The sequence below is a fragment of the Panicum virgatum genome, chromosome 5K (assembly GCF_016808335.1).
Source record: "Panicum virgatum strain AP13 chromosome 5K, P.virgatum_v5, whole genome shotgun sequence".
In the NCBI taxonomy this organism is placed as follows: Eukaryota; Viridiplantae; Streptophyta; class Magnoliopsida; order Poales; family Poaceae; genus Panicum; species Panicum virgatum.
Genome location: NC_053140.1, coordinates 50,855,882 through 50,883,634, shown reverse-complemented (window position 1 = coordinate 50,883,634; position 27,753 = coordinate 50,855,882). Strand labels below are relative to the sequence as shown.

The 27,753-nt window shown below is 46.8% G+C and overlaps 1 protein-coding gene, 1 long non-coding RNA gene, 1 other non-coding gene and 1 pseudogene across 4 annotated transcripts; 3 read left to right on the top strand and 1 right to left on the bottom strand.

Annotated features, from left to right (window-relative positions):
- Positions 1-973: 973 nt before the first annotated feature.
- LOC120708281 lies at positions 974-10,967 on the bottom strand. The gene is made up of 2 exons (XR_005689311.1): positions 10,372-10,967; positions 974-3,336 (listed from the first exon to the last, which is right to left on the bottom strand). It is a non-coding gene; the product is annotated as an uncharacterized LOC120708281 (long non-coding RNA).
- Positions 10,968-14,362: 3,395 nt separating this feature from the next.
- LOC120708279 (probable 1-acyl-sn-glycerol-3-phosphate acyltransferase 5) lies at positions 14,363-18,914 on the top strand. 2 transcript variants are annotated; one of them, XM_039993472.1, is made up of 4 exons: positions 14,363-14,575; positions 16,350-17,082; positions 17,331-17,461; positions 18,213-18,837. In XM_039993472.1, the coding sequence occupies exons 2-4, from the start codon at positions 16,457-16,459 to the stop codon at positions 18,644-18,646; spliced, it is 1,191 nt and encodes a 396-aa protein (XP_039849406.1). In that variant the 5' UTR covers positions 14,363-14,575; positions 16,350-16,456; the 3' UTR covers positions 18,647-18,837. The 2 variants fall into 2 exon arrangements, with proteins under 2 accessions (XP_039849406.1, XP_039849407.1); XM_039993473.1 differs by lacking the exon at positions 16,350-17,082 and having other exon boundaries at positions 14,372-14,575; positions 18,213-18,914.
- A 1,153-nt stretch (positions 18,915-20,067) lies between these two features.
- Positions 20,068-20,139, top strand: TRNAD-GUC. Its single transcript has one exon. It is a non-coding gene; the product is annotated as a tRNA-Asp (tRNA).
- A 510-nt stretch (positions 20,140-20,649) lies between these two features.
- LOC120708278 lies at positions 20,650-24,424 on the top strand (annotated as a pseudogene).
- Positions 24,425-27,753: the final 3,329 nt, after the last annotated feature.

Here is a 27,753-nt window from a genome sequence, read left to right as displayed (position 1 = left end):
TGACCTTTTGTGTGTTCAATTGTGCAAATATCATCTTTGTGAATGATGTGTAAATTGTTTTTATTTCATCATCAGACCACGCATGCTATATGTAATAAGTCGTGAGAAATCGAGCACACTATCTTTTTTTTCTGTTAGATTTTGTTTCATCTCCGGGCTATCCTTTGCAATACCGCACTATCTATGTTTACAGTGAAGGAGAATACTTCACTTGGAACCATTATTTTGAACTAGGTGTATGCCCGTGCATTGCTATGGGTGAAATGAATTGCCTGCATACATATAAATATGCATGGAGCCAAATTTTAGCTTTTCGGCAGCTTGCTAGAGTGTGTAACATACATTTGATTCTTCATTTGGAAATTTTAAAAAGCTTGCTAGAGAGCACATGGTCTGGATGCTTTCGCTGCTGTCGTTCATGTGATTTAGCTACAGGAGATCTTGGCCGCATAGCTCTAGCAAGCTTTTTAAATGAGTTAAAACCAATCTTTCTTTCAATTCTTCTATATAAGTTTGACTTTGCTCAAATACTTTTATAAGCTTGTCTCTCCTCAAATGCTTGGCTTGTTGATCAGTCCAACACACCTTAAAGTACTAAAGCTATGAGGAACCATTATTCTTAGACAAAAACAAAGTTAAACAAGGAAAAAAGTTGCTAGAATGTAAAATAAGAGAGAAAGGGGTAATAACAATGACACTTCGGACTTCTCAGTCACTACTAAAGAAAAAGAAAAAGGATACAAATTGAATAAGTAAATAATACGGTATTAGATTTATTAATAGATGAGTAAAATGCACCCTGGGTACCTAAACTATTATGTGGGTATCAGATAGGTACTTCAACTCGAAAACGTAACAGACATGTACTCAAACTATTCTATGGGTACTAGATAGGTACTCTAACTCAGAAACGTAACAGTCAGGTACTTAAACTATTCTGTGGGTACCAGATAGGTACTCCAACTCAGAAACGTAACAATCAAGTACTCAGTTTATTTATGTTGATCACCCGTCAGCTAGCATGCTGCTGCATGATGTCCGTTTAATGTCGAGCGCAAAAGAAATGAAATCATGCATGCGGCAGTAGCAAACGGTGGTGGCATTTAATTCCTCATCGATAAATAATAATGGTAATAACAAAGCAATTCCTCATCCTGAGATTATTGTGCAAGGGCTTGTCTAGAATTATTTATGGACGAATTTATAATATTAATAATAAAGATTTCCTCATCTAGAATCAGGTGGAGTTAGTAATTGTTTTTAATATCATATAGGGTTTGTTTTTCATTCTTGTGCTTGACCATATTAATAGTTTAGAAAAAAACTGCACAATTTACTTGCCTAAATATTCTTGCATCACGGCTGAATATTATGAATTTATAATAACACTAGCCTGACATGGTTCCTGCAATGCTGTTGTAAAAAGCGCCAGTGCCTTTTATTATTTTCGACCAGCATGCATGAATCACTAGGAATTAGATAACACCACCGTTTACTATTGCCGCATGCATGATTTCATTTCGTATGCGCTCGACATTAAACGCACTCGCTCGGACGTCACACAGCAGCATGCTAGCTAACTAAACAGATTGAGTACTTAACTGTTACATTTTTGGGTTGGAGCACCTATCTGGTACCTACAAAATAGTTTATAGTTTGAGTACCTATCTGTTATGTTTATGAGTTGGAGTACCTATCTAATGCCCATGTAATAGTTTAGGTACCCAAAGTGCATTTTACTCTTAATAGATCAACTGAAAAAGCATACCTTAGAAAAGGGCTATATACACGTACAATGCAAGCATATAAAGAAAGCACGTTCACTCAATCATACAATGTTTCAAACAAGAATATATCAAGATTCCTTCTACCTAGTAGGCCACTTGGACCAAACATGCATGCTTCTCTGCTGCTTATATCAGTAGATCAACTGAAAACACACAAGAGTTTCATGTATCCTCGATGCAAATAATGTCCTATGTGTAAAGAAAATAAAAACATAATAAATCTAGGTGGGATTACAAAAAATTGATTTATTTACACAAATTCATCTCTCTTTTATTACCAAATATTATTATCTTATTTTGCCCATCCAATTGCAACAGCACCACAGCTGCCAAGGATGCCACCATGGCCCCTCATGCCTTCCCGATGACACAATATGATAACTTTTTTCGATCAACTGCCTCCATGATAACTTTTTTCATCTTATTAGTAATGCAATATGCCCAATTTTTGTTGATGTGTATATAACTCTATCTATACCAGTTGTAGTTGAGGTATGTTTGGCATACAAAATTTTGGTTAAATAAACCTATCGCGGTAGAGATTAGCTGAACTTAATAACCCAAACAATTTTGTATGATTTGTACAAAGCTGGCACAGAGAATTTATTCACCACACTCCAAATACCTGAGTTCCTAAATTTAGGCCCTATAACAGTAGAGGAAATCTATTAGCCATGGCAATAAACATTATTCAAACTTCAAGTTCTAGAAACAGAGACAAAGCATGGCAAAGTATGTTATCATTCACCACATGATTTTTCTTTCTATTGATTCCATTAGCCTTTTCTTTCACTGCAAAACGCTGATATAATATAGCACGCTATGTAGCACCGATACGGATAGGCGTATCAGTATCGGCCCGATACGGATACGTGGATACGTCAAATTTCTGCAAAACTTAAAGGCACAAAGGTGTATCGGAGTATCGGATACGGATACACAGATACGTATCGGATATGTGATACGGGGTCATGTTGAAGTATCGGGGTTACAGAGATAGCACGTGTCAACTTTATAACTAAGTCCTGAAGTTCCAAAAAGGATTAAAGTAGTCTCATGTTGGATATTATTACTGCAGTAAAAAGCTTGTCGCAATCAATTTACAGCCTCAATTGTTTTTCTATTCCAGTATATAACCATGGTTGCTTTTGTAGCCGTCCGAAATTCAAGCTTTCAATCACAGGAAATCCTGATTTTGAACTGAAGGGTGTGAACCATCTCTGTCGCAGGAAATCCTGATTTTATAGCTGTAAACTCAATGTTTCAAACAAATGCATATGCACTCTACAACATGAAACAGTGCTACAAATGCATCCCTAAATCCTGAAACTGAATTAGGTGTACTGGAAATTCATATGGTAGGATGCACTGAACCGATCGAACAACAAAAGACCATGTCATAACCACGTACATGTAGGTCGACGTTTGACGATGGATCTGTCCAGGTTAAACCCGCAGACCAACATTGATCACCGGCGGATGGAAAGGGGGCTCAGGTCGGTGCAGCTCGAGCCGGTGTCAGTCGCCGCGCAAACGCTGTTGCCAGCCACTGCCCAATAAGATGATCAAACCCAATTAGGATGACTAAAAGGAGCGTACCTATATATGCAATCAATTACATGAATATGTTGGAGTAATGGGCTTGGCCCATTTATTCTAAAGCATTAAAAGAATTTAAAGCCCACTATTAATGCTAGGGAATCAATGCTTAATTCCGTACCGGGAATTGAGGAGGATCTCAACCGACTTAAAAGGTGGACTTCGTGTACACCACTTGTGAAGCCGGTAAGAGGAGGACGGTGAACCACACGCGCGCGCGCTCGCTCGCCTCGCCGAGCCCGGCCGGGCCGGGCCGTGGCCGAGGCCGAGGCGCGGCGCGGCCGGACGTGCGCGTGCGCGTGCGGACGTGGCGGTGCGATGTGATGGCTATTTTGCCGTTGACAGCAATTAATCGTGCGATTAAACGTGCAATTAAATCTGTAATTAATGGCCATAACCGCATCACCTAAATGACTCTGATGGTGTCCAGGTTCAACGATCCTGAGCACCTGAGTCACTATATAAGGAGTGCCATTCCCCTCATCCATTCTGCACCAGAGCACTGAGGCAACTCGGCTCCTCTCTTCTCCCTCTCCAGTTGCAACAACTGAGTTCCCCAACGCTAATTTCTGCGCGCACAGAATTAGCGTGAGCAGGCCTCCGAAACCTTGCTCGCCTTGAGATCCTGCACGGGATAGGCGGGCAATCAGGTTTTTGGGTAACGCTTTAGCGTGACTGCTCAAAAATACTAAGGCTTTGCCCGATTGAACGACTACTTCCTGGTGGACGAGCCGAACGACTACGTCGACTACATTCTGGTGGCCGAACGACTACGTCGACTACATCTTGGTGACCGTTCACGGGACTGCACTGCGAACTTCTTCCTGCACCGATTTAGTTCGACTACTTCGACTGAGGCCAACCGAGTAGATGTCTACTCCAGTTGGTAACAGCGCAGCCAATGCCTCCGGCAACGGCCCCGCTTCAGGGTACTCCCTGAAACTTTGGTTATTTATATTGTTTATGCTTATATGTGTGATAAGTATAAACATGTTCACATGTTTTATTTTACTCCTTAAAGTCATAGAAATATTGCTAGTTTATACATTTAATTTTGGAATTAAAATATACCGAAAATTGCCTAGATATCTAACAATCCAAAAACCTGATCGTGTTAATAGGCTTTCGGTATCTAGCTTTGCTGCATCAATCAAACCATCACCTTTTGATGGTTCAAATTACAAACGTTGGCAAGAGCGGCTTATACTGTGGTTAACACTATCGAGAGTGATCCATGTGAAAGAGGGTAAGCCTGAACAATTCTCTCCAGAGGAAGGGAGTGCGTTCGATGAGACTGATATCCTCTTTCGAGGCTTGATCATTAGTGTTCTCGGTGATAACCTGGTGGATTCTTATATCCGGCTGCCAACTGGCAAAGCATTGTGGGATGCTCTTGAGGCTCAATATGGAGTATCTGACGCCGGGAGTGAGTTGTATATCATGGAGCAGTTCCTTGAGTACAGGATGGTCGAAGACCGTTCTGTAGTGGAACAGGCTCATGAAATACATACTCTGGCAAAAGATCTCAAAAATTGCAGCAAAGAGTCCCCATGTGTGTTACCCAATAAGTTTGTGGCTGGAGGTATAATCTCTAAGCTGCCACCTTCTTGGAGGGACTTTGCTACTTCTCTAAAACACAAGAGATAGGAGTTCACAATAGATGGACTCATAGGGACTCTTGATGTTGAGGAGAAGGCGAGAGCAAAGGACATACGTGGGAAAGGAGTTGTTGGTGCTTCAAGTGCCAATCTTGTTCAGAAGAACAACTCCCACAAGAACAAGAAAAAGCCACCGCAGAACCAACCAAAGACTAAGAAGACAACCACTTTTAAGAAGAAGAAGAAGACGGGAGCTTGCTATGTGTGCGCTAGTACGGATCACTTTGCTGCAAAGTGTCCGAACCGCAAAGGCAACGACTCCACCAACATGGTTATTAGCGAGCCTGGAGGAACTTCGGGGTACGGTAATTTATTACCTAATGTTCTTTCAGTCTTTGGTTCACCCGAGTGGTGGGTTGACACTGGTGCTAATATTCATGTTTGTGCTGATGCTTCTTTGTTCTCTTCTTACCAGACCGGCGGGACTTCCTCCTTGCTGATGGGGAACGGATCACATGCGCGTGTTCTTGGTGTTGGTACGGTAAATCTGAAGTTTACTTCGGGGAAGACCGTGCAGCTGAAGAACGTGCAGCATGTCCCCACCATCAAGAAGAATTTAGTCAGCGGCTCTCTACTGTGTAGAGATGGTTTCAAATTAGTCTTTGAGTCCAATAAATGTATCTTGTCTAAGTTTGGTACTTTTGTTGGAAAAGGTTATGAAAGCGGAGGCTTGTTCCGTCTTTCTTTGTCAGATGTTTGTAATAAAATTGCATACAATGTTATTAACGTTGATGAAACAAATGTTTGGCATTCGAGGCTTTGTCACGTTAATTTTGGTTGTATGATGCGCTTAGCTAATTTGAGCTTAATTCCAAAGTTCACTTTTGTCAAAAATTCTAAGTGTCATGTATGTGTTGAATCAAAACAAACTCGTAAGCCTCATAAGACCGCGGAGGCAAGGAGCTTGGCACCCTTAGAATTAATTCATTCCGATTTGTGCGAAATGAATGGAGTGTTGACAAAAGGTGGTAAAAAATATTTCATGACTTTGATTGATGATAGTACTAGATTTTGTTACATCTATTTGTTGAAGTCAAAAGATGAAGCTTTACATTACTTTAAAATCTATAAAGCTGAAGTAGAAAACCAACTTGAGAGAAAGATCAAAAGAGTTAGGTCAGATCGTGGTGGCGAGTATTTCTCAAATTTATTTACTTTATTCTGCGAGGAACATGGTATTATTCATGAGAGGACGCCTCCCTATTCACCTCAGTCAAATGGGGTTGCCGAAAGAAAGAACCGCACTCTAACGGATTTGGTTAACGCCATGTTAGATACAGCGGGACTTTCCAAGGAATGGTGGGGTGAGGCTATATTGACTGCATGTCATGTCCTAAACCGTGTTCCTACAAAGAATAAAGAGATAACTCCATTCGAGGAATGGGAGAAGAAAAGGCCAACACTGTCATACTTACGTACATGGGGTTGTTTGGCAAAAGTGAGTGTGCCAATAACCAAGAAACGTAAGCTTGGACCTAAAACTGTGGATTGTATCTTTCTAGGTTATGCTATTCGCAGCGTTGGATATAGATTTTTAATAGTGAAATCTGGAGTACCTGACATGCATGTTGGTACTATAATGGAGTCCAGAGATGCTACATTTTTTGAAAACATTTTTCCCATGAGAGATGAAACAAGTTCATCTAGGCAAGAGTTCATCGAGGATGATGGCTCTGCTGAGCCGATAGAACACAATGAACATACACTTGTAGAAAATCCTGAGGAGGATAACAATGATGCTCCGAGAAAGAGCAAGAGACAAAGGACTGTAAAGTCTTTTGGTGATGATTTCATTGTATACCTCATAGATGATACACCCAGAACTATTGAAGAGGCATATTCATCTCCTGATGCTGACTATTGGAAGGAAGCAGTAAGGAGTGAGATGGATTCTATCATGTCTAATGGAACCTGGGAGGTCGTTGAACGTCCTTATGGATGTAAACCGGTTGGATGCAAGTGGGTATTCAAGAAAAAGCTTAGGCCAGATGGTACTATTGAAAAGTACAAGGCTAGGCTTGTGGCCAAGGGTTATACCCAAAAAGAAGGAGAAGATTTCTTTGACACTTATTCACCAGTTACCCGATTGACCACAATTCGAGTGTTACTTTCCCTGGCAGCCTCTTATGGTCTTCTTGTTCATCAGATGGACGTTAAGACGGCTTTCCTCAATGGAGAGTTAGAAGAGGAGATCTATATGGATCAGCCGGATGGGTTTGTATCAAAGGGTCAAGAAGGAATGGTTTGTAAGTTGTTAAAATCTTTATATGGTCTCAAGCAAGCGCCTAAGCAGTGGCATGAAAAGTTTGATAGAACTTTGACCTCTGCCGGCTTTGTTGTGAACGAAGCTGACAGATGTGTGTACTATCGCTATGGTGGGGCTGAAGGAGTGATTTTGTGCTTGTATGTGGATGACATACTGATCTTTGGCACTAGCCTTAATGTGATTAAGGAAGTCAAAGAGTTTTTATCTCAAAATTTTGAGATGAAGGATCTGGGAGAAGCTGATGTTATCCTTAATATAAAACTGGTAAAAGAGATCAATGGTGGGGTGATTCTTACACAGTCTCACTATGTGGAGAAGGTGTTAAGTCGCTTTGGTTATAGCGACTATAAACCTGTCTCAACACCATATGATGCCAGTTTAATTCTTAGAAAGAACAAAAGGATAATGCGAGATCAGCTGAGATATTCTCAGATCATTGGTTCATTAATGTATTTAGCGAGCGCTACAAGACCTGACATCTCGTTTGCTGTAAGCAAACTGAGCCGGTTTGTTTCACCCGGGAGATGATCATTGGAAGGCTCTTGAAAGAGTAATGTGCTATCTGAAGAGGACAATGAACTATGGAATTCACTACACCGGGTACCCAAGGGTACTAGAAGGGTATAGTGATTCAAATTGGATTTCTGATGCTGATGAGATAAAGGCCACAAGTGGATATGTGTTTACACTTGGTGGTGGAGCTGTTTCCTGGAAGTCTTGCAAGCAGACCATCTTAACGAGGTCAACTATGGAAGCAGAACTCACAGCATTAGATACCGCCACTGTTGAGGCTGAGTGGCTTCGTGAGCTCCTTATGGACTTGCCGATAGTTGAAAAACCGTTACCGGCAATCCTAATGAACTGTGACAATCAAACGGTAATTGTCAAGGTGAATAGTTCAAAGGATAACATGAAGTCATCTAGACATGTAAAAAGGCGGTTGAAATCTGTCAGAAAATTGAGAAACTCCGGAGTTATAGCCCTGGACTATGTTCAGACGGCTAAAATCTGGCAGATCAGTTTACAAAGGGTCTTTCACGAAATGTGATAGACAATGCATCTATGGAATTGGGCTTGAGACCCACGTGAGTCATTCTATAGTGGAAACCTGTCCTATGTGATCGGAGATCCCGTGAATTAGGATGGTGAAACAAACTAAAGTCTGACAGTGAGAAGAGAACCTTTGTAAAAAGGGCTCATTCCGTGTATAAGGTGCATTTCTCTTCTAATCTGTATGGCAGGTTGGTCTATACCTTAATGTGTGCCAGGTGGTTTCTTTTAAACAAATGAGTTGTTTTCTTGAAACAAAGATGTTGTCCTACAGAACATCTGAAAGGAACACACCTATATGAGTTTGACCACTGGTCGTGGTCTATGAGAATTGGGTATTCTATAGAAACTCATGAAGGGCCTGGAGTATGACTTATAAGCTCCAAACCGCGGGGATGCTTTTGCAGCCTAGTACTAGTGTAGGGCTCTGGTCAAACTTGTTTGCACAAAACTGGCAATTCAAGGCATAGTCCATTGCACAGTTGTGAATAAGTGTAGGCTTTGTCCTAGATGGAAGTTCAACTTAACAGTCTCTGTCGAATACTGGTATATCAATGAGGGAATGAGGATATTTCTAGTGTGGCTTGAATTTCTTGGTGGGGATTGTTGGAGTAATGGGCTTGGCCCATTTATTCTAAAGCATTAAAAGAATTTAAAGCCCACTATTAATGCTAGGGAATCAATGCTTAATTCCGTACCGGGAATTGAGGAGGATCTCAACCGACTTAAAAGGTGGACTTCGTGTACACCACTTGTGAAGCCGGTAAGAGGAGGACGGTGAACCACACGCGCGCGCGCGCTCGCTCGCCTCGCCGAGCCGGGCCGGGCCGGGCCGGGCCGGGCCGTGGCCGAGGCGAGGCGAGGCGCGGCGCGGCGCGGCGCGGCCGGCCGGACGGGCGGTGCGCGTGCGCGTGCGCGTGCGCGGCCGGACGTGACGTACAGGTGCGGTGCGGTGCGGCGCGGCGCGATGTGATGGCTATTTTGCCGTTGACAGCAATTAATCGTGCGATTAAACGTGCAATTAAATCTGTAATTAATGGCCATAACCACATCACCTAAATGACTCTGATGGTGTCCAGGTTCAACGATCCTGAGCACCTGAGTCACTATATAAGGAGTGCCATTCCCCTCATCCATTCTGCACCAGAGCACTGAGGCAACTCGGCTCCTCTCTTCTCCCTCTCCAGTTGCAACAACTGAGTTCCCCAACGCTAATTTCTGCGCGCACAGAATTAGCGTGAGCAGGCCTCCGAAACCTTGCTCGCCTTGAGATCCTGCACGGGATAGGCGGGCAATCAGGTTTTTGGGTAACGCTTTAGCGTGACTGCTCAAAAATACTAAGGCTTTGCCCGATTGAACGACTACTTCCTGGTGGACGAGCCGAACGACTACGTCGACTACATTCTGGTGGCCGAACGACTACGTCGACTACATCTTGGTGACCGTTCGCGGGACTGCACTGCGAACTTCTTCCTGCACCGATTTAGTTCGACTACTTCGACTGAGGCCAACCGAGTAGATGTCTACTCCAGTTGGTAACAGCGCAGCCAATGCCTCCGGCAACGGCCCCGCTTCAGGGTACTCCCTGAAACTTTGGTTATTTATATTGTTTATGCTTATATGTGTGATAAGTATAAACATGTTCACATGTTTTATTTTACTCCTTAAAGTCATAGAAATATTGCTAGTTTATACATTTAATTTTGGAATTAAAATATACCGAAAATTGCCTAGATATCTAACAGAATATGTAGCAAGGCGCTTTGATCTATAACAATTTCAAAGTTTAGAGCCATACAGTGGTGGAGTCGCTTCATGTTAATTGGGTGCCGCAGAATGATTTAACCAGAAACTTTTGAAAGAATGCACATCTCAATTAGATTGGCCATAATTAAGGTTTATCCAGAAACGTCTGCATGTATATGCACATCAGAAATTTGGATCGGCCAGGAGAACCGTAGGAATTTTAGTGCATCGGATTGATTGGCTATAAAATCAGATGCCAGCATACCTTGGTAGCCCTCTGACGGATGGAACTTTTGCTTAGACTTTGAGCAATCATTTTTAATAGTCATGGCTCTCCAAACTCCAAAGTCATACGCATGCACTGCCACGCTGGAACAAACTTGCTGCTGGAAACCTTTTATTGGATCGGCCAGCCAGAAACTTTTTAGGTGTACGCAGGCAGTCGATTGGATCAGCTAGGCAGCTAGCAACATGCACACATTTGAATGGATCGCCCAAAAGTATACATACCGTCGGAGGATGTTCGAAGGTGATTTGAAAGCAGGCAGCCTGGGCGGAGGACAGTGGCAGGCATCCAATTTGGATCGTCAATGGAGACCCACGTAGGTACGGAGTGGTTGAGTGGTCCGCGATACGGTTGGTGAGTACGGGCGTACGGCGGCGGCGGCGCAGTGCGGATCGGCGTGCGTGGTGGTGAGAAAAAGAGGGCGGCGGCGACGTATTATTGTTCATGCGAGGGGACGTAGAGGTTGATCCCCATGCAGGGCCGAGGACAGGCGAGGGAAGAGCAGGCACCGACGACGACGGCGAGGGAGGAGCTCGCGACGACGACGGACGAGCAGGCAACATAGAGAACAAGCTGGGGAGGTTACTACAGATTGGAACGTGAGGCGATCTATACGGGGAAAGACCGCAAGGTAGACGATATTTTCGGAGCAGTTTCCATCCCGGACGGCCCCGCAGCATCGCCTGGCCAAGAAACAAGCCGCGCGGCCAGAGATTGAGCAGCGTTTTTTTGCGGAGAAAAGATCAGAGGCGGAAGGGGGGCGACGGGTCGGGCGACGTACGACGGGGCCGAGGACGGACGACGAAACGAATGACGACTGAAAATTTTGTCACCCTTAGCCTCTTTTTAGTAGTAAAGATAGACTGAAAATTTTGTCACCCTTAGCCTCTTTTTAGTAGTAGAGATAGAGATTCAACTCAGTGCGTCTAAAGTTCCGTTCTAAAGAGATTTGAACTATCTTGAGCTATACTCGAGTTGTACGTGCGTCAATACTTGCGAAGGTAAATACTTTACCTTTACCTGACAAGCTTGAGGTACAAGGTACTATTGTGAGCAACCCAAATATCAGAAAATCATAATCACATTCCGTTCACGGTGAGCCGGAAAAAGGTGAGTGTTGTGTGAAATAAAAAAGCGAGGCAAATAGACCGTGATAACTATTTACGCTTGTCCCACTGCGAAATTTACACGAAATGTTATTTATTCATATTCAATTTATAAAAAGTTAAAACAATTGAAATCCTTTTTCACCAAGATTAGGTCCACCGTACTCCTCGCAGAGGCCCTACTTGTCAGTCCAAAAAGTTTGACAAAAGAGAGGGGGAGATTGGTTTCGTCAATGTTTTCCACCAAAATCTTAATACTTTTTACACCAGCAATTTTCTATACTCATCATTAATTTATAAAAAGTTGAAACAACTGAAACCCTTTCTCGCCAAGATTAGGCCCACCGTACTCCTCACGGAGGCCTCATTTGTCAGTCCAAAAGGTTTGACGAAAGAGGGGGAGATTAGTTTCGTCAATGTTTTCCACCAAAATCTTAATATCTTTTACACCAACAATTTTCTATACTCACCTCTTATACCCGCATATTACTTTTCTTTAGCATATACTTTTACTTTCTTTTGCACATACGAGATGGATTAAGACCCACTTGTCAATAACACATGCGGACCAGACCAACGTACCAAACCAAAAATTTGGGTGGAAACTTACTCACTTTAGTAATAATATATAAATCTTTTAATATTATTCTTTCTGTGGCAGGTGTTATATATTGACGTGAAGCGTGTACTTCTTAATTATATTATGAATTTATTAGTATTCTTTGAGGGACATATTTGCCCGCTGTGGAAGAGACTCTTCACTTGTGGTATGGAATTCCTGGTTTTGAACCAATCTTTTTTTTATAGAATTTTAATGGAGTTTTTTATATGTAAGACTGTTTAAGATTCCCTTCCTAATAGCCCGGCATCTTGTGCGGGAGATTTCGCATTGAGCACATCATCATCAATTCATCAATCTTTTCTTCATCAATCATCATCATCATCATCAATCTATAAAAAGTTGAAACAACTAAAACTCTTTCTCACCAAGATTAGCCCCACCATACCCCTCATGGAGACCCCATTTGTCAATCAAAAGGTTTGACGAAAGAGAGGGAGAAATTAGTTTCGTCAATGTTTCTCATCAAAATCTTAATACTTTTTACACCAACAATTTCCTACACCCACCTCTTATACGTGCATGTCACTTTCCTTTAGCACATACTTTTACTGTTCTTTCCACATACATTCACTCATAATTCATGTCATTATTTATTTTGGAAGATAATAATTGACATCATTTTTTATGGAAGAAAAAGAAAGACGTGTATTATTTTTGAAAAAAAATAACATCATTATTTGATGGAAAAAAATTAAATACGTACATGTGGCACGTACATTTCTGCTAGTACTCTACAAGGGAAAAAATGTCATTTAAACGTCGGAGAGGAGTTCCAGCAGTGCACACGTGACACGCCTCTGTAATTCATGGCTCAAAGGGCATATATTATATTTCGTTGGCCAAATTCATTTCTCCGAGTGTTTCGTGGGTCCGATTCACTGTGCTGGGCCAAACACAACCAACAACAGCCTCTCTCCGTGGCTGCTTTCGCACACACGTCCAAGAGTTGGGCCCAATACTGCTAAAATACTGTAGCAGGGCCTTGCACCACACAGTCCCTGGCCCCCGCGGCGGAAGGTCTCGCTGTAGCCCAACTCTCTGACAACGCCGTGGCAACTGAGGGCGCGTTTAGTTCCCCGTCCAAAAATTTTTGGATGTCAAATCAGCACTTTGACCGGATGTCGGGAAGACTTTTCGGACACTAATTAAAAAACTAATTTCAGAACTCACTTGGAAACCACGAGACGAATGTTTTGAGGCCTTTGACCGCGTCATTAGCACATGTGGGTTACTGTAGCACTTATGGCTAATCATACACTAATTAGACTTAAAAGATTCGTCTCGTCATGTACATCCAAACTGTGTAATTAGTTTTATTATTTAATTACATTTAGTGCTTCATATATGTGTTTAAAGTGGAGGTGAAAATTTTTGGGAACTAAACACGCCCTGAACAAATGCAGACACAGATATTAGGAGCCGTTCGGACGAGTCAAACCATCACACAAGATTTAATAAATATTTTATTTAAATTTATTTTTATATCTAAATAAATGTTTTGTATTGTTAGAATAAATTTGACTGGATTACATATGTAGATCAATTTATTAAATTAATTTAGATTCAAAACATAAAATTTAAAATGGATAGAACTAGTGTAACCGATTTGAGGGGTCACACAGCAGCGCCCGGTAGGAGCGCGGGCGGAGTGGACCATGACGAACGAACCCGCACGGCCACACACTCCCATGCCCACCCCCTCGGTCAGGGGCGGATGCACACCCCGGGCCACCCGGGCCGTGGCCCGGGGTTCGGCCCAATTTTTTTTTATTTTACAGTAGTTTTTACCTCTTGATTTGGATCAATTGCTGGAGAAGGACTTGGATCAATTGATGAAGAAGAATAAATATATTACTTCGCGATGTTGCTTTTTGTATGTTATCTATCTTTCCGTTTATATTTTCATGTATCTTTTGAACTGTGAGTTTGTGGACGTCTATACTTAAAACTCGGCCCGGGGTTCAATTCAATCCTGGTTCCGCCACTGCCCTCGGTCCGCAGCCCCAGCGTCGCGACGCGCAGCCGGCCGCCGCGCGAGGCGCGACCACGACCATGCCGTGGCGCGGGGCGCTCCCGCACCGCACCCCGAGAGCGGTCTACCCGTAGGCTGCAGCCACCCACGGCCGGCCAGCGGCTGCCTGCGGTGGAGTTCCGTTTCCGCTAAACACCGGGATTTGACCGAAAACGAAATGGTTAACCCTGCAGTGGACTGATGAAGTCATGATTACAGCGCGTGCGCAGTAGGCCGCAGTATAAAGCTCCGCTCGCCCCGGGGGGCGCGGCTCCGGTCTGCCGCCCCTTGTTCCTATCGCGTGGTGCGACCCGGGATCCCCTCGTGCTCCCCTGTCCCCCTCCGCCGCCCCGAGGGCGAGGACCCCGCAGATCCCATCGAAATTCACGGCCGCATCCAGGCCGGCCCTCACCCGGCTCCCGGCGACGACCAATTCTCCCCCTGGTATGGCATCTCTGACTCGCTGCACGCTACTGCTGTTCATCCTTTCGTTCAAGCACTCCAGTCCTGCGCTTGGACGGCGGTCCTGTTCGCTTAAGGTTCGAGGTCCGCGTCTTGGCCGGCCGATTCGGCGATGCTGGGCTCCCGGGGGCGAATTCTTGTCTCTAGGATTGTTGGTTGGTGTTTCTTGGGTTAAGCGATTTCTGTGAGCTGAGCACTCTGAATCTAACATGGAGGTGCAACTACTGTTGGCCATGGGTGGCCACTTGATGGAGCACCCTAAATATTGCAGAGGCTGAATTTCCCACTGTTAGGGGTATGTAGAATTGGAAATTCTGTGAAAGGAGGCGATATTCCTTCTACTGATTTAGCAGATAGGTAGATCGTGGATATACTTCTGTTTGCCCTCTATGCTTGCTTGCAAAGGAGATTTGTGTTTCTGAACACATGTAGAACTGCCAAACAGGAAAGGCCGTTCTCCTGATATGTTTGAATGGGGGGAGGGTAATTATGTAACTATTGAAGGCACATACAACATATTTATGCAATGTCTTGATGGTACTTTGCAGAAGTAGATTAGCTTTCTGGTGCGGTTTTATGGTTCATAATTAGTGGAGCCGTAGAGAACCACCATACACCAATTACTTTTCATTATAGCTGAACTGCATCAATGATTGTTCCGGGGGTTACAAATCTACGTTACCATCTATTCCTTGCTCTTCAAAAACGGGGATCTTTCATTTGTCCTGTGCATGCTTGGACATACATGCTGCGCAATACGACATAGATGGTTATGTGGCATTTTTGGTATATTTCAGCCTGAGTAATAGAATTTGATTTGGATATTTGGATGTGGGGTGATGATTTGTGCAATAATTGTTGCATCTGATGGAGTGTCGCGACTCATGCAGATGCCCTAAAGGCGTCAATTGGGTCGAGAGCTGATAGTTTGGTAGCCGTCAGCCGAGTGGTTGAGTTGCATATTCTGGGTGGTTGCTTCCATATGATCTTCCCAATTGGAGCTAGGATTTAGTCATCTGCAAGCTTTTGGACCAGCGCAATAACTGATTTTTAGGGCAATAACTGCCGTGTTGGATGGCATTTTCTAAACTCGCACGTATACACTAAAGCTACTAATCATCTCGAGAGTTGAGATTCGATGGAAAAGTGGAAATCTGTCGCTACTTACTAGATGCTCAGCCATACAGCCATGTGTCTGCCATTGTACAGCCTCATGCAGAGTTACGGAGAAGATGAGATAATAGAAAGGCTGGGTTTGTGTATGTGGATCATGTGTTTTCACACTAGTATGTATAAAGGTGATGTCATGTCCTGTAACGGTAGATTGTTGCTGGCCGTGATTGGCGGTCACCTTGCAATATTGCTAAGCTTCTGACGGAACTGAAATTAAGTGATACCATTTCTTGAATAGCAACAGCATGCTTACATCTGATCGGTAATGTTGGTTATTATTGGCAGTCACCTCTCAGTAGTGCTAAGCTTCTGATGGAACTGAAATTAAGTGATAAGATTTCAATATTGCTAAGCTTCTGACAGAATTGAAATTAAGTGATACCGTTTCTTGAATAGCAACAGCATGCTTACATCTGATCGGTAATGTTGGTTATTATTGACAGTCACCTCTCAATAGCGCTAAGCTTCTGATGGAACTGAAATTAAGTGATAGGATTTCTTTCAAGTAGATTGTGCTAACTCTGAAGTCTTGAATGGCAACAGCATGGTTACATCTGATCAGTAATGTTGATTTTTTTTGCAGTTGTCGTTTCTCCTACCTTCATGATGTTTAGATAATCAGCGGTGCTGGGTTTTAGCCCTGTTTTGAAATTTTAAATTCTGCTAAGGATTCAGTCCTAGCCGTGAAAGATGAATGGCTCAAATGGTTCCCAAGAGCATCATGTCAATGGAGAGGAGAAGGTAGTGCATCATGTTAACCGGCCCATTCTGAACAATGGACCAAAGCACCGTCCATTTACCCCCATGAGGCGTTGCCGTGGTGTAGCATGTGTAGCGATTATACTGTCAACAGCATTCTTATTGATAGTCTACTTGGCCCCTATTACTACTTTTGTTGTGCGGCTGTTCAGCGTGCATTACAGCCGAAAGACGACTTCCATTCTGTTTGGAATTTGGTTATCTTTATGGCCATTCTTGTTTGAAAAGATAAACAAAACCAAGTTTGTCTTCTCTGGTGAAAATGTGACTCCAAAAAGGCGTGTATTGTTATTTGCTAACCACAGGACTGAAGTTGACTGGATGTACTTGTGGGATCTTGCACTGAGGAAAGGCTATTTAGGATATATCAAGTACATACTTAAGAGCAGCTTGATGAAGTTACCTATTTTTAGCTGGGCATTTCACATTTTCGAGTTTATCCCGGTAGAACGGAAATGGGAGATTGATGAAGCAATTATGCAGAACAAATTATCAAAATTTAAGAACCCCAGAGATCCTATCTGGTTGGCAGTTTTTCCTGAAGGCACGGATTATACGTAAGGCATAATTATCTTTGAAATTAATTGTTTGTATATTTGTCATGTAATTCACATGCATGACTGAATATATACTTAATCACATATATCAATGTCTTAAATTTCCGTAGTCACTGATTACCATATCAAACATTACATGTGGTCATCCATTTCTACATTGCTTCTATGTGTTGCTTGTCATTTTATTGAATGTGCATTATTCTTCCTCTTTTCCTATATTTGGTTGCTGATTGCTCATTCTATCTTAGTGAGAAGAAATGCATCATGAGCCAAGAGTATGCTTCAGAGCATGGTTTGCCTAAGCTAGAACATGTCCTCCTTCCAAAGACAAAGGGGTTCATTTGTTGCTTGCAACAGCTGAGAAGTTCCTTAGATGCAGGTGAACACCATGTTCCCCCTTCTTGTTCCATGCATTCATGGTACATTTGCTGGCATGATTTGTGTCACTGTTGCTAGATTTTCTTTTTTCCCCCCCTTTAGCAGCAGAGTATTTATCAACTAATAGCTATAAACCTACAATAGAAAGTTCATCTCTTGAGTTTTAGAAGTTGTATCCATTATATGAGATGTTAGTTCTTAAAAATCTATATTCACTCTGTCAAATTGTTATGCTTTGAGTATGTTATAAGCATTCTTAAAACCCACAGAGGTTCTGCAAAAGATCACATGTGGACATGTGGTGTTAATTGTGAAAAATCTATATTCACACTGTGGTATTGTTATGGTTTTGACTTGACTCGAGTAGAAAGTACATGGGTTTCAGCTCCTGACATAGAATGAAATACATTCTTTACTGTAATTACCATCTAATTATAATTTTGAGTTAATGAAACGGGAGTATTTTGCTTACAAAGTGAAGTAAACGAGTCAGGCGTTGTACAGTCTCCGTGTAGTCCAGTTATTAGTATCTGAACCAGTATGTATGTACTATCATTTCCAGAATATCGCATCATTGTTACTGATAGGACCAATATACTTGAATTCTGTAACCTGAATAGTAACTGCAATTTCAACCACATAGCTACTTTGTAGTTTCCGAAGAGGTTCTTTTCCATCTCTGCAATGTGTTTTGGCTAAGTTCTACTCTTGTTTATATTTGACTCCCGAGTCCTGACATGCCGTTCTTGCAGTTTATGATGTCACAATCGCATACAAGCATCGACTGCCAGATTTTCTGGACAATGTATATGGCGTTGATCCCTCTGAAGTCCACATCCACATCAGGACGGTTCAGCTCTCTGACATCCCCACATCAGAGGACGAAATAACTGAATGGATGATAGAGAGGTTCAGGCAGAAGGACAAGCTCCTGTCAGATTTTCTCGCAAAGGGCCACTTCCCTGACGAAGGAACTGAAGGAGATCTATCCACACCGAAGTGCCTAGCAAACTTTTTCACCATAGTCGGCTTGACAGGCATCTGCCTCTACCTAACTCTTTGCTCGTCTGTGTGGTTCAAGGTATATGTCGTAGCAAGCTGCGCTTACCTCTCCTTTGTTACCTATTACTCCATACTACCACCACAACTGGTAGGGTCACCGGAGGGTGCCAAAAAGGCTGTGTAGAAGATGATGTAGCTTGTGACTGAAAATTGTATATCCGCCAAAGATGTTTTTACTGCTGGAAGTCATGGCGTGTGACCTTTTCTCTCTAAGGCGTGTGCCATCTCAAGGTTTCCTTTCTGCTGTAGAGCGATATGTGTATTGAGAATTTTTCTGGTGGTTCATCAGTGTAGAAGGGCTATTATCTGAAGGCAGTGAAACGTGCTGTGAGCTGGAGATTGAACATTAACATGACACAGGACGGAGCTCATTTGCATCCGTAGTTCCATTATATTATGTCTTGACTGGAAATGGCGATGTGCTGATCTTTTCTTTGCTTAAGAGCAACTCCAACAGATTAGGTATATATTCTAGCTAAATGAATAGGTAACAGACTAGGTAAAAAAAATAAAAAGCTTTCCTATTGCCGTGTTAACCAATAGACTCTCCATATTCTCAACGTTGGATCGTTCCAAGAAACCACATTGCGTTGTGGCATTTCCACAAACACCTACCACGCAGCATCCATGTCGTTGGCTCTGACAAGCACATCGAGCCTCCAAGGCGGCGAGCGCAGGTAGCAGCGCCGGGTTGGTGTCGAGGGCGCGCCCGTGAGGTGGACAGCCGCTGCCCCTGCCCCCAGCCCCGGCGGCCGCCACAAGCCAGCGCCTTGGGCGAGGCCCAGATGAGCAGCAGCCTCGCCGGCGCGCCCTTCCTCGACACGCCCGCGCAGCCCGAGAACACGTCGAGCGCGAGGAGCGCGAGGGAGGCCGGCGAGTCGTCGACGATGGGGGATCTCGGTGCGCAGTCGAGGCTGCCGCTGCTGTTGCTGCCTCTTGAGCTTCGTGGGGGCGCCGCGAAGGCCGCCGTCAAGCTCGTCCTCGCGCTGCGCCGGCTGCCCAGCGGCGTGTTCCTCTGCGGCGGGGCTCTGTTCTACTCCTATTACGGGGTGGTCGTCGCCGTCGCTCTCCTCGGCGCCCTGGAGGTGTCTGTCGGGTTCTGGGTCGCTTGGGAGCTCGAGCGGCGAGCCGGCGCGTGTCGACGGCGGCGGCGACAGCGCGCAACGGCGCTCCCGCGGGAGGGCGACGGAGGGAGGACGCGCGGAGGAGGACCGGGCCGAGATAGCGAGGCGGATGGGCTTGGGATAATTGCCGAGCAAGGCCGACGGGATAGCTAGCCATATACATTAGCGAGGAGGATAGCAAGTCTGTTGAATCCAGTTTTTAGTAGAATTTATCTAGTTTTAGCTAACTTATCAAAGATACAGAGTCAGTGGACCGCTGGTTCCCAAGGATGGGCTGGAGGTGTAGAGCTCCGCGCAAATTTATCAACACATTCCTTTTCTTAATTCATCACATATTGAACGCCGTTGAGGTGGATGGTTTCCTGTTGCTCTGTTGATTTTTAATTGATTAATAAATTTAACTCAAAAGCTATCCAACAAAGTCGTTGTAGTATAGTGGTGAGTATTCCCGCCTGTCACGCGGGCGACCCGGGTTCGATCCCCGGCAACGGCGAGTTTTTTCATTTTTTGCTTCTACTTCTTAGAAATGGATTTGAGACGCTTCAGTTTGTCCACTAACGCCTATAACAGTTCACTGTCCAGAAGACAAAAATGCGTCACCGTCTCAATTGAAGGCACAGAAATCAATTATGAAGTTACATGTCAGGCGCTTCCATCTTTTTTGAAAACAGCATGTGAGGAACATGTAAATCCGGGAGATTTTTTTTTTGAAAGAGACGTTTTTCTTCAAGAAAATCCTTGTGAGAAACTGATTCCCTTTGCCTTTCCAACCATCATCGTTCAGCTTTTCCAAGAGTGTAATTCAGCGAAAATCACACTCGAGCTGTTTCACCTGTCCCCTCTCACCCTCTGATAACTCCACAGCCGTTCGCCACAGCAAGACTTTCCATCATACGCGGATGCAGTGCGCAGTGCAGGCTTCTAATCACGAAGTTAATTAAAACCCCCACTGCAGTTTACAGGTTGCTCGCGTAACCCAGAACCATCCCCGTACGCCTCTACCTGACGATACCAGTCAGTACGTGGCCAGCCAGGTCACCGTGCACGGCACGCGAGCTGCCCGGCGGTTTGAACTGAAGCTGATCACCGGATGACATGGAAGGGGGCAGAGGAAGCACATGGCGTTAAGCAATGAGCACCCCATCGCCTCCCAGCTCACAACTGAGATGTGATCATGTGAGCTGGGAGCTCAAGCATGAGCCCTCGAGCTCGCCGCATCTGATTTTATCGCCCAATCCCAAGCTCCATTCCAACGTGGGATTTCCATAACCAACAGAGCAGTGAGCAGCCGCGCGCGCGCGCGCCGAAACCAACTCATCCGCCCGTCGCCTTCGTTCCCGTAGCATCCAGCACGACGCCACGCGACCCCGTCCGCCCCCGCGCATCGATCGCCTCGTCGTGCCCGTCCGCGCTGCCTCCTGCTCCTGCGTGCGCGCCGCTCCCTCGTCGAGGCGCCAAAACCTCCGCCAGCACACGCCTCCGCCGCTAGGCCAGGGGGAGGTGCAGGGCATGGAGGGCCGCGCCACGGCCAGTGTCCGCGTGGACGGCGCGCCGGCGGAGGCGACGCTCGGGGGCGGGGAGCTGCGGTGGCGCCGCGCGGGCGGCGGTGGCGGCGCGGCGGGGGAGCGGGTGCTGTCGCTGGAGCGCGACGTGCTCGGGGTCGAGGCGAGCGGGAAGGAGGTCATCGTGAGGGCCTTCGTGGCGGCGGGCGCGGCCAGGGCGAGGTCGTGCGCGTCCGGCGCGGGCGCGGGAGGGAAGGGAGTCGGGAGGCGGCGCAGGCGGGACTTCGTGCTCGAGATGGCCGACGGCGAGGGCGCCGCCGCGGCGTAGGGCGAGAGGCTGGCACGCTGCCTCGACTCGTTCGGTGCGCGTGCCTCAGCGCTCAGGCTCGACGGGAGACGGCTCCCCTGTCTAGATTTTCACCGATTGTTCACGTCTGTGCTGAAATTTCATCCACAGGCCGCCCGAAGAGATTGTTCGTCTTCGTCAACCCCTTCGGCGGCAGGAAATGCGCGAAGAAGATCTACGACACGGAGATCAAGCCTCTGTTTGAAGCTGCTGGCGTGAGCATCACAGTGCAAGGTTCAGCATGGAAATGTGGATGGTTTTTCCATGAAATTTACCAAGTTTGTTTGTTTTTTGCTCATGGTTTTTGCGGTTATATCGATCCGTTTTGTCCGTGATCTGTTTCAGAGACCGAGTACCAGGGACATGCCCGGGAGGTGGCGTCTTCCCTCGACCTTGGAAAGTACGACGGCATTGTCTGTGTTAGCGGCGACGGTGTCCTCGTGGAGGTTAGTGGCGCATCACCGATGTTGCAGCAGCCTGTGCTGTGCTCTGAATATTTAAGTGCGTAATGTGTGTTCATGGCTGGCATGCCGAGGTTTCAGAGTAGAGCGCTGACTTTGCGTTTGTCGATCCTGATTAGCTAATGCAAGTTGACTTCAATCCGATAAATCTAAAATTTCCTTTCATGAAAAAAGATAAATCTCAAATTTTATAGAGTTCATGTGGAGTGCGGTTGTTTAAGCAAATTTAAAACCGTGCTTGTTGGTTGTTCCACGGTCAACCTTGTTTGCACTTGGCATGATAATCCTTCTGTACAAATGCCTCCCGAAGACTGCCTGAAGTAGTATGTTATCTGAAGTGTACTGTACTAACACTGTGCATGGCATCAGCATGGTCTCCTGATACTGGTTCCGGACTTTAGTCCCTGGAACGTACTCTAAAAAAACATCTGGTTCCAGTCATTCTTACTGTTAAGTGTTAACATCTGCAAGGAAACGTGCAACCTGTTGCAACTTGCAAATCAGGTTTAGATTTGTTTCTCATGCTGTGATTTCTGATGTAGGTAGTGAATGGAATTCTTCAACGAACAGATTGGGAGGAGGCGATAAAGATGCCAATTGGGGTAGTTCCAGCAGGTACGAACAATGTAAACTAAAACAATAGCACATGAAAATTCTAAAAGCGACAAAACAGGCGTGGTCTTGTTGTGTGTACAGGTACAGGAAATGGCATGGCTAAATCACTTCTGCATGCTGCCAGTGAGACGTGTTCGGTTTCAAATGCTGTATTTGCCATTATCAAAGGTCTCAATTCATTTCTTTATCATGCACAAAAGTAGAATCATGGGGATTTCCTGTGGAGATCTTATGGAACACAAACTTCTCGTTACACACAGGTCACAAGCAGTCCTTGGATGTTTGTACCATTTTGCAAGGGGAGAAGAAATTTTCAGTGTCTTGTTGATGACTTGGGGTACGCAACAGACTTACAGACTTTATAAGACAGCAGTGTCAAATTTCTAAGGAACTTTTCTGGTAGCTATCTGATTAACTTTTGAGGGGGGGGGGGGGGGGGGGAATTGTCATATGTTTGGTGGCCGACATAGATATTGAGTCTGAGAAATACCGGTGGATGGGAAGTGCACGCTTCGACTTCTACGTATGTACTGAACCATTCCCATTTCTTGGCAGTTCTTTCGTTTATCATCTCTGAAAGGTCTAGGCTTTGCTTCTTGTCCTTCCTTTTCATTAATTCGTATCCAACTCCTTGCTGACATCATTTGGATTTGTTAATTATAACCAGTAATGACATGGCTGGGACCTATAGGATCAGTTCTAGCTTCAGAAAGTTACCTTCTGGTTTTCTTTTCTTTGATTTGGGTCTTGATGCCTGAAGTTCGTAACAAGCTCTAGCAAGGTTTCAGGCTGTGGTTCGCATTATGAACTTGCGAAAGTACTGTGGAAGTATTCAGTTCGTGCCTGCCCCAGGCTATGAGTCGTATGGAGAACCTGTCAAGCAAGTCGAGAATTCCATCGTAGAGTCTCTGGAGCAAAATGGAAAATCCCACCCGTCTTCTTATCCAGGCCCTTCAGTTGAGTTTCAAGCTTCAGACTGGAGGTTTGCTGATGGTCCATTTGTTGCAGTTTGGATAAACGACGTGCCATGGGCTGCCGAGGATGTCATGGCAGCTCCTGAAGCAAAGGTAACCGAATAGTATCCTCTAGCAATAGTAATACTTTATTAAGGGCGCCCCTTTCCTTTAGTATTTCGAAATATGTGATTATGCATGATTGGTACAAAAACCATCATCTATTCGAGTGTTAAGTTCATATGCTTCTTCAGGAGTGTTTTATATCAGTCTTCAATTTAGTACATTTAGCTCAAGGAAGTGGTTGTGTTGCAGTTCTCAGATGGCTATATGGATGCAATCTGTCGGTACCCCAGGACTGGGGTACCCCCTCTTGCTGTGTCTAGGCAAGGGCCTTTGTAGTTATCCTTGACTACATCCAAACAGCTGGACCCCTGCGGTCCGAAGTCCTGTTCCCCCGACAACAATCCGGAACTGTTCCACGACTGGGGAAGGTCCAGAGACGCCACGTGTCCCGGGAGAGGCAGGCACTCAAACGCAAGTAGCTGGGGCTCCGGACCTCCTGAGGAGTCCGGACCCCCGCGGAGTCCCGGACCCCTCATGGGGTCCTGGACCACCTGTATAGTGACCGGACCCCTCTCTGAGGGAAGAAGTCGACGCCCTGCCTCAGGGCGGTCCGGAGCCGACACGTGTCTACAGGCACAAGGCCGCTTACTAAGCCTCACCCACCGCTGCATTCATTGTGGTAGATGGACGTCCGCATTGTTGTAGCAGAAGGCGAGGCGTTTCATTGACCAGGGGACACTATTGATCGCGTATTACCAAGGTAGTGGAGCCGCTGGCGCCGCCCACGCCACGCCTGCCAGTCTGCCATAGCAGATGGATACGACGGCTCGGTTTCGCCCATTATGACGCCTACATAATAGCCTCAGCAGGCCACGCCGCAAGCTACGCTACTCCAACGGGCACCTAGCTGACGGGACAAGGGAAGACCCCCCCTGGGTCAGAAGAGCAGCAGTACGCATATCGGAGGAAAAGATTCGTAACCACTGTTGTCTTTTAAGTACTCTGCGCAGTATGCTGCACAGCACGTTGGGCCCACTTGTCGGGGCCCAACGTCCAATGTATCCGCTCCCCCTTGATCTATAAAAGGAGGGGGCGCCGCTAGAAGACCTCAGGCTGGGTGAGTGCCAAGGCCAGCAGAGGAAAGGTTCATACACACCACCAAGAACAAAACATCTCCCAGTGGACATAGGGTATTATGCTCCGGCGGCCCGAACCACTCTAAATCGTGTGTTCTTGAGTCCTTGTCTCAGCATAGATTCAGCCCCATCGCCTAGTACTTCCCCGAGTACTCCCTCACAGGGGAATAGGCGGGTGCGCTCCGCCACCCGGCTGTGGGTACCCCTAGAAACCCCACGACATTTTGTGGCCCCCGGGCCCACCTAGGGAGAGGTACGAACCCGCGGGTGGGCCACTATCGTGATGTGTTTCCACGCAAGCTCGATTGCGTTGGTGTGCTCATGCAGAGAGCGGGTGCTCCGGACCCCTGAGGCTGGAACACCTGTTGCCAGGTTCAGGTACTAGAGCGCTCTCCTCAGGGCGACGAGGGTGTAGGCTTAGGGTACGGAACCAAGCTAAGCGGCTACACAGCCCTCGGATCGCTCAGGGAGCAAGCACCACTTTCCGGACCCGGCACTTGGAGCGACCGTGGCGAGCGGTCTCCGCCGGAGCGGGTCACCGGAGTGGACTTGGGGCGACCGTGGCGAGCGGTCTCCGCCGGAGCGGGCCACCGGAGTGGACTTGGAGCGACCGTGGAGAGCGGTCTCCGCCGGAGCGGGCCACCGGAGTGGACTTGGGGCGACCGTGGCGAGCGGTCTCCGCCGGAGCGGGCCACCGGAGTGGACTTGGGGCGACCGTGGCGAGCGGTCTCCGCCGGAGCGGGCCACCGGAGTGGACTTGGAGCGACCGTGGCGAGCGGTCTCCGCCGGAGCGGGCCACCGGAGTGGACTTGGAGCGACCGTGGCGAGCGGTCTCCGCCGGAGCGGGCCACCGGAGTGGACTTGGGTCGTTGCTGACGATCCGATGAAGCATGTTACCGGACCTCATGGTAAGATGCAAAGAAACCAAGCCTTATACTAGAAGGGAGCCCGGGACTCCTAAAGACAGCAGACTCGGATACTAGAGCACTTGTATCAGGGTAGCGAAGTACGTAAACTTAGGGTACATTACCAGGCTAAGCTACGCAGATCTTCTCTACCCCAGGATACAAATACCACTTCTCCAGAGCAGGTCCTTAGGGGTCCGGACTGCCTTCCAGCTAGAAGGGGTGTCTTCACCTGACCACAAGCCAGCAACTTAACTTGGATTGTTAGCAACAAGGGAAACTCCGTTCAAGAGGAAAGAATAGTTAAACCAAGGCGAATAAATGTAATCAGGATGGAGCCTAGGTAAAACTGAGGAAGAAAATCTCCTTTATTATTGTGGTTGTCACGGTATACATCAGAGGTCGGGATTACGAGGTCGGACCTCCACCGCTCCGGACCGCTTTTTGCCTGTTTGTGTGATAGGGCTAGAGGTCGGGTTTACAAGGTCGGACCTTGACCGCTCTGGACACACACGTAGGCGCCACGTTTTTACAAAGGAGGAACTTTCTCTTAGTCTTTTCTTAGGAGTAACCTACGGCTGCATGCTATACAGCATGTCCTTCTCCGGTTGGAAGTGGTGCGACCACTCCCGAATTCTTCATAGTCGTCGGAGGCGAAGGCGCCCTGGATGTGCCTGAACCGCATCATCCAGCATCACCTCGGGAGCTCGGGGGATCCCTCCTTGCCTAAGAGCTGTCACATGCTTATATGGCATGAGACAAATTCTTTGGCTTTGAGTGGGAGAGGCCCCCAGCCGTGGTCGTCGTCTGCCGATGGAAACCAGACGCCCTTGCGCAGCAGATGGACCGGACGTGGAGCGCGGAGAGGTGCGGTCGTTCGCCGGCTTGTCCTTGGTGCTAGCGCCAGGGGTCTCCGCGCCTGGCGACGGGGCCTTGTCTGCAGCAGCACCGAGCTACGCTGAGGCGGATCTCCGGTGCTGGCGACGGCCGGACGACACGGCCAACTTCCTCCGGGATGGCCGTCGGCTCCGGGCTCCATGTTGAGAGAAAGCCTTGAGCCGACGTCATGCCGTCGGAGAGGAAGGATGGCCATTGCTTGAGAGAAAACCTTGAGCCGACACTGGGATGGCACGGGGCAGCACGCGACAGGCGTCGTCCCCGCGCACCACCGTGCCGGCTCTGAGGCATCGCAGTGGCGACGCACAGCAGGTGCAGCTGCCGTGCACCGTCGGACCGAGGGCGCTGGCGCCCCAGTGCCACAGCATGCGGCGTGGGTGCCACCATGCCCCTCTTCATCTTCTTGTCCGTCGTTGCCGAGGATGAACACGGCCCCAGAAGCCTGAAGATCCAGCCAGCGCCTATTCCTCCCCACGGACGGCGCCAAAATGTCGTGGTGCTGCAAACCACAGCCGGGTGGCGGAAGGCACCCGCCCTAGCCCAGAGGGTGTATACTCAGGGGGTAGCTAGTCTTAGATCGGTCTTACTCAAGAACACGAGGAACACAGTAGGATTTTAAAGTGGTTCGGGCCGCCGGAGCGTAATACCCTACGTCCACTGTGTGTTGTATTGCCTTCCCACGAGAGTGAGAAGGTTGCGAGAGCTTGAGTCAGTATGGATTGTCCTGTGCACAGCGAGCGCCTCCCTTTTATATCTCAAGGGGGTGCGTACACAGCTGTTGGATCCCCGACAGGTGGGTCCAACGATGCAGTATAAAATAACGTACTTGTTCATACATTATGGCGTCGCAGGCAAAGGAGATCTCTCTCTTGGATTCCCTCGCCTGCTCCCGGAGCCCTTCGTCCATCATGTCCTGGCGTTGTCTTGTCAGGTCGGGCCTGTCGTAGCTAGCGGCACCGCTCGCCACACTGCTTAAGCGGGTGGTGTAGCTTGCGGCGTAGGGCGGCATGATGGAAAGTGTCGTGCTGTCATATCCATTTAATGCTTGCAGGCGGGCTCTGCGCGGGTGCGGCACAGGCGGCTGCACTGTGCTCCTTGGTAATACGCGGTGCTCAGCGAGGCCTGACAAGGCTGTCTTGCGTTACCGCGGCAGCAGAGCACGCCTTGTCCACCACATTAAATGCGGCAGGTGAGCGAGTCTTCCTGCGGAAGACTCGCGCCACGAT

Coding starts and splice junctions, on each gene's coding strand:
- LOC120708279 (XM_039993472.1), top strand. CDS start 16,457: ATGAATGGCTCAAATGGTTCCCAAGAGCATCATGTCAATGGAGAGGAG. Junction 17,083..17,330: donor CCTGAAGGCACGGATTATAC/GTAAGGCATAAT, acceptor ATTCTATCTTAG/TGAGAAGAAATGCATCATGA. Junction 17,462..18,212: donor GAGAAGTTCCTTAGATGCAG/GTGAACACCATG, acceptor CCGTTCTTGCAG/TTTATGATGTCACAATCGCA.